Source organism: Primulina huaijiensis, chromosome 10 (assembly GCF_012295235.1).
Source record: "Primulina huaijiensis isolate GDHJ02 chromosome 10, ASM1229523v2, whole genome shotgun sequence".
Lineage (NCBI taxonomy): Eukaryota > Viridiplantae > Streptophyta > Magnoliopsida > Lamiales > Gesneriaceae > Primulina > Primulina huaijiensis.
Genome location: NC_133315.1, coordinates 16,881,817 through 16,889,209, shown reverse-complemented (window position 1 = coordinate 16,889,209; position 7,393 = coordinate 16,881,817). Strand labels below are relative to the sequence as shown.

At 33.0% G+C, this 7,393-nt stretch overlaps 1 protein-coding gene across 1 annotated transcript; it reads right to left on the bottom strand.

Moving 5' to 3' along the window:
- Positions 1-975: 975 nt before the first annotated feature.
- LOC140985614 (uncharacterized) lies at positions 976-2,579 on the bottom strand. The gene has a single exon (XM_073453478.1). It carries the CDS (start codon positions 2,361-2,363, stop codon positions 1,155-1,157), a length of 1,209 nt encoding a protein of 402 aa, XP_073309579.1. The 5' UTR covers positions 2,364-2,579; the 3' UTR covers positions 976-1,154.
- Positions 2,580-7,393: the final 4,814 nt, after the last annotated feature.

Below are 7,393 nucleotides of genomic sequence, written 5' to 3'. Positions count from 1 at the left end.
AGGTTTCGACTTGTATATGTGTATCTCCCGGAGATGTCCAGTGTAATTGTACCGATTACTCTTTTTACCTATTTTAATGAAGTTCATTCATTAAAAAAAAATATATGAATATATCATCATGCTTGCATTTGTTTTTATTTTAACCCTTTTAATTTAATTATTGTTTTTCAAAAGATTCCAATCTCGATGTCAAACAAAAATATAACTCTACTCTTTGAAATAATTTTTTTAAAATATTTTATTATTAATATAAACGATTTTTTTTTTTTTGTACTGTTAAAGTGTATTCATTCAATTTAATATTTTGGACATGATTTTTGCAGGGAAATAGAAAAAGATGGAGCTTATTTATTATCTTTCCAAACATCCAAGTAACTTTAGGCATAGAAATGAATAATTCTGGTTTCGGACCACAGAACTAAAACTAGACCTCCCCTTACCTCAAAAAGCTAAACGTTGGAATATCAAAACAGATCATCAAATACCAACGCACAAACCTTTCCCTTTCCCTTTCTCACTTGATATTTCATCTCAAAAGAAGACACCACCAACTTCAACTTCCACTTCCAATCTTGGCCAACTCCCCCGCTTAAATCAAATATTTGAAAACAAGAAACAATCTCATTTTTTTATAAAATTAGTTCCGGGAACTGGTGGGCTGATATAATAAAATTTACAAAGCATATTATTTTACAAATAATAATTAAAAATAAATAAATAAAAATTAATTATGTGCCGTTCCAATAAGATTTGTCAAACTTCATTTTTTTTAAAAATGATAATCTTGAGAAATATTTTTTAACCAAAATTATTTTTTAACTACCCTGCGATCCGGGTACGCTCCTAGTCACACCACCATGTCGCTCCATTTCAAACAATGGGTGCCCCACCCAACGTGGACGTTTCGCTTTCACAACAGAACCCCCTTCCCCCATCCGTGCGTTTCTTAAAAAAAATTTAACCAAATTTATTTTACAAATTTATCCCATAAAATCATAGAATGTATAATATTATTTTTTATATAAATTTATCCCCATGTACATGAATGCTTTCAAATTTACAGAAAAAATCAATTTTTTTAAAAATTGATTGAATTTTGCCATCCACGTTTTGCAAAGTTGAGAGAAGCAAAAGCGCTCAAGGTAATCTTCAATTTACGACGACGATGACTGGTTGACCGATTCAGCCAGTTTCCCGATTCTCTCGATCAGCTCAGGCGAGAGCTTCCTCGCCTGTTTCTTCTCCTTCTCCCGACGAAAATCAAAGCCCAATACATCGGATACCTCCTCGGAGCTCCAGCCCGCTTGCCGGAGAAGATCCGAGAACCGATCCGTTTTCAGAAGCAAAGCGTCCCGCACAGCTTGGTTGTCCAACATCACCATCTCGCCATCGAAGAAACCGGATGCTGACACGTGTACGATCTCCGACACGTCGGATTCTGTCCATCCACCACCTCTCAGAACGGATCCAATCCGGGTTACGTACTCGTCGATCCATTTTGGGATTTCGGATCGAGGCATGTCGAAGTATCTGTCCGGCGAAGATGAAGAGGACGACGACGAATTCGAGTTTCTCCGCCGCCGTTCCATCGCGGCGTCGCTCCAGAACTCCACCCATCTCGGCGCTCGTCCGCCGGAGATTGCGTCTAGACTTCTCCTCGAGTAGTTGGTGGAGGATCCCGCCGATTTTTCAGAAATTGATCTTTGCTTCGAGAGACCATTCGGGTCGGATCTTTGATGAAAAAGAGAATATTCGCGATCAAAAAAGTCCGATAAATCGGAGCCGCAGCAGAAAATTCTATTCTCATCAACGTAGAAAATGGGGTTGCCTGCAAGACAAGGACTGCAAGATATATAACAATGGTTGAAAACAGGTATCAAAAGCGGGGCCCGTTTCAGGGCGTTCCGGGCCATCTTCATGGCCTTCTCTGGGTCGGCGGGACGCTGCCCCCACGATTTGGACCACAACGCGTTTCGAGCTATGTGGAATGAGACTGAAGCAATGGGTAGGTCGATTGAGGCGCGGAGACGGAGTCGACCCGAGCCAGCCGATCGCCAGTCCGGGAATCCAGCTGCGACGGGCAAGCCAGCCGACAGCACCGCCTTCAGGTCCGGCGGGAAAGCGAACCCGAACTCTGCTTCTGCTAATGCGAACTCTGACTCGGACAAGCCAGGTTGGACCCGGATGCCGGAGTTTCTCAAATGGTTCATGACTTTATCCGCAAGAGGAGAGAAGGAGACAAGGCTGTTGCGCGGAGGGAGGGGCGTCGAGGGAGCAGAGGCGGCAGCCCGTGCAGAGAGGCGGCGGAGACCCGCCACGTGAGCTGGGTTCAGACCAGTCATCCTTCGATCCACGTCCACCATTTCTTGCACTCGATCACAACTTTAAGCTTGAAAAAACCAGTACAAAAAAATGTGAAGAAAAATGCAAAGTTTCAAATATCAATCAATCTTCAAAAAAGCCTCAAAATTCATGCGTAGAAAAGGGTATTTTGAGCTAGGAGAACTGATTCTTTTGACAGAAAAAAGCAGGAGAAATGCAGATGGAGTGAAGCTAAAGGCTGCAAGTGAATGGGAAACGGAGAATGATCATGGAAGAATTTATAGCATGGTCGTGTTGTGGGGCCTAGTTTCACTTTTGATTTTCGTTAAAAATATATATTTTTAAAAAAACCTTTTTTTAAATTAAGATTAAAGTAAGAGATTTACTTAAGATCATGTTATATTATAAAATATATTTGAAATCAGGCATGTCAAAATCAGACACAACCCACTAACTCGACACGGTTCAACCCGAAAAAAATTAGGTTTGAATTTGGGGTTTTCGGGTTTGGGTCAGATTGAGTTGGACCCAATCGCTGACTTGAAAAAAATAATCGGGTTGGGTTAGGTTCGGGTCAACCCGGGTTGAGCCGAGTTGACCCGAAATTTTTTTTAAAAAATATAATTAATAAATATTACCTACATTTTTATATATTGTATGTCTGAAAAAATATTTATTGTATATTTATGTCATAAATTTTCATAATTTAATATTTAATTTGACATTTTTTATTTTTTAAATAATTATTTATTTGATTTAGTAAATATATTTTATTTTTCTACAATTAGATTTTCAAATTTAAGTCATATATATGAGGGAGATTTTGTTATTATATGTTTAAATTAAATTATTATTATTATTATTTTGAATATTATTTAATTTTATTTAAAAAAATGTAGATCGGGTTATACGGATTGATCGGGTTGATTCGGGTTTAGGTTCGGGTTTAGAGTTTTCGGGTTGGCTCGGGTTCGGGTTGAACAATTTTTGAACAGTACTAATGCTCAACCCGACACGACTCACCCAACCTACCCGAATTGACATCCTTATTTGAAATGACAAACTATCTCAAAAATATTTTGAAAAAAAAAATCAAATAAAATACAAGAATAATTTTATAATTCCAAATATATTAGTAAACTCATACTCTATGCTCAATTAGCGACTCCCCATAAAATAATTTTAATGTGACGATTATTTTATAATCTAATTTGTAATTTTCATTATATATATAATATTTTCTTTAAATTAAATGTAGTTGAAATTTAATGACTGTAAGTGACAGATATATGTACGTGTATAATGTATTAGTATTGAGCTTGGAGTTTTGTTATATTTACAAGGATGATTAAACGTTACGTTATATATTATATTTGAAATTATAAACTATTTCAAATATATTTTAATTTAAAAACTCTTTTAAAATGTAATTATAATAATTTTATAATTTCAAAATTAACGTATAACCTAAAAATAACCCACATTATATATATAATATTTTTCATAAGTTTCCGGGGTTGGTTGTTTTTTTTTATTATTATGTAGAATTGATAAAAAAAATTATTATAATATATTATATTATTAACGACATAATAGTCAATGTTTCTAAAAAGATGGTTTCAAGTTTCAACGGTAACCAAATGAGGAAGAGGTGGTGTGGTGTTAGGGTTTTGATTCAAAAATTATTAGGTGAAATATTATTGTTGTATTTTAAAATCTATAACAAGTTTCCTATAAAAATTTATTAATTTATGTACATATTTGTTACTCAGAGTAAATGATGAATGTCATATTTTGATAGGATTATATATCTTTAGATTTGAATTGAATGTTGATTTTTTTTTAAAAAAAAAAATTATAAAAAACTTGAATTATAAGGTCATCATTAATCGATAAAAAATAAAAGATGATTAATATATAATTTTATTATGATGTCCACCAACTATGTCAACCTTTATACCCAAAGTGACACTCATTTATTGAATATACTATTTTCATATGCTTCATCACATCTAATAGGTGAGTATCACATCATTGATGAGTATAAATGTTGACACGGTTGGTGCAGAGCATAACAATGAGATGACACACATTTATTAGATGTACAATTTAGATATGTTTCATGACATTTGATATATAAGTGTCAGCTCATTAATGTATATTTATTTGTATATTTGAAAATATTATACATGTGACTAAACTCTATCAATACCTTAAACTTGAAAATCAATACCTTAAACTCAGAAATCTAAACTGATTTATATTAATTAGTTGAAGAGTTTGATTGGTTGTATGTTTTTAGTGGAGAAGAAATTGGGAAAGTGTTCAATAGAGTTATGTTTTCTGCAAAGAGCCAGTGGGGAGAATTATACAACAGAGCACGCCGTTGGACATTAATTTTTAACTTGTTTTTTTAAAAGTAAAATAATTTATTTTTCCATTCACTTTAGTCGAAAATAATTTTAATATTTTTAGCGGTTATATTCATCATCATTCAACCGATCGCAATTCATCTCCGTCTCACATATTTATATCATATTGATTTATATATGCGATACGAATCAACATGATGATCCATATTTATCATGAAAAAATAATTTATTTAATATAAAAATAATATTATTTTATGAGTTGGGTCGATTCGAAAAGCTGTTTCACAAAATCAATTAATGAGATTGTTTTACGAAAATTTTGTGTATTCTAAGAATGAGAATCTTGAAATCTCTTTCTTTTGCTACCACCAAAAGATCCGTGGCAAAACAAAATAATAATAATTTGATCGTAGTGGATTGTGAATGGAGATAATGTTGGGTCTAAAATTAGTAAACTTCCACTCCTTTCCAAAAGTTTTGCAACTTTTTTTTTTGAATAGAAATATTACCACAATTCAAATAACCGATTAGTCTCGGATTACAATATTAATGAGCCACGACGGAAAAACGTCATCGGTCTATTCAAATAACTAAGAAAACACTAGAGCTCGTTGAGCTAGAGCATGAGCGACGTTGTTAGCCGTACGCCTCATTTGTTGTATCGAAAGAAATGACTCATCCTCAAACATCGCTCTAACTTCGGAAGCCACTCCGCCGCTGTGACTTAGATCGAAATTCTTTTCCCTCACCGCTTTAACCGCTATCAGAAAGTTAGAAAATATACACACATTGTCCAGTCCAAGCGCCTTAACCTACTCATTTAATTATTCGTTATTTCTAAGTTTATACGAGGGGGGATATATTTAAATTTCTGTTATAGTAAATTTATTTGGAGTTGTACAGAATTACTGACATGATTTCTTCAAATGAAAGACAATTAATGAAGATGATAGACTATCATTTAATTTTACCGAACTAATTTGGAATATGGACGATCCTTGATAAAGATAATAAATTGTTCTCATTATATAAATATAAAATCTCTTGAATTTAAATTTAAACACCAAATAAATAATAAAGAGTTAGTCACGAGATTTTACATTAAATAAAGCCATCCCAAAGCCTATAAAAAGCATTTGATGGTCGAAAAAAAAAAGTAGTATATGAAATTTTTTGTTTTTGCAATTTGTAACTAACTTTGATATCATCGATCAAATGCGTATTGAAGATCAAATATCGTCAACTTCGTATATTTTCTGTCCTAATTCGATTTTTCTAAAAAAAACTAATTACCGTCCGCAATTGTATTATAAAAAACTCATGTAAGTAAAAAATAATTGGCGAAAATGTACAAAGTGCAAAAGATCAACACTTTACTTTTTCATCCTAATCCGTGGGTCCTCACTTGGTTCCCATGATGATATTCAAGCTAAACCGCCAGAATTTCACACGACACTTGAGAACAATTAAATAAAAAAATTTTACCAGTATTTCACAGAAAACAATACATGAATCTAGTTTATATGATTTATTGTATTTTATTCAATTATTTATAAAACAAAATGAAAAACAACCAATTTATTTTTATTGGCAGCAGAGAGTCACGTATAAAATAAAATGAAACATATCAAAATTATATATTCATACACGACCCATCAACGCGACACGATTCAACCCGAAAAAAATCAGGTTTGGGTTTGAGGTTTTCGGGTTCGGTTCGGATCAGATCGGGTTGGACCCGATAGCTAACTCGAATAAAATGATCGGGTTGGGTTTGGTTGGGTTCGGGTTGACCCGAAAATTTTAATTTTTTTAAATATATATATATATAATTAATAAATATTACCTATATTTTTATATATTATATGTCTGAAAAAATATTTATTGTATATTTATATCGTAAATTTTCATAATTTAATATTTATTTTGAATATTTTTTATTTTCTAAACAATTGCTTATTTGATTTAGTAAATATATTTTATTTTTCTACAATTAGATTTTCAAATTTAAATAATATATATGGGGGATATTTTGTTATTATGTGTTTAAATTAAAATATTATTATTTTTTTGAATTTTATATAATTTTCTTTAAAAAAATTGAAAAAAAATTGAAATCGGGTAGATCGGGTTGAGTCGGGTTCGGGTTGAGTGTTTTCAGGTTGGATCGGGTTTGGGTTATGCAATTTTTGAACAGTACTATTTGCTCCACCCGATCCAACACATACGACCCACTCGAATTGACACCCTTAATATATAACAATTTGATGTCCATGCAAGGTATGTTTACAGCAAACAACTGAATCAAACCTAAAGCTAGTCGTAAAAATTGTGTTTATCTATTATCTTCTGCAGTAATTACGAAACATCAAATTATAACATTGTCTAAAAATAAATATAATTAATATGACAGATTAATACAGATAATATCAGGTCGTATTCTCGTTCAAGAGCCACCCGACACAGTGGGGCTGGTTGTGAACGATCCAGACCGCCGTTCCGACACGGTGGTGGGCGCCATAAACAAGTTGTCTTCCTCCGCCACACCCATGATATGTTCGTCTACTGATAGGTCAAGCTTTCATAATGCAAAAAATAAGTTCAAAGATGGAGATCACTCGTTCTGACATTAAATTTTCATAATAAATTCAGTTGAATGATTGCTAACTAGAGACATACACACGAACAAAATAATATAT

Bases quoted from the DNA above. Each gene is read 5' to 3' on its own strand.
- LOC140985614 (XM_073453478.1), bottom strand. From the start codon at position 2,363: ATGGTGGACGTGGATCGAAGGATGACTGGTCTGAACCCAGCTCACGTG.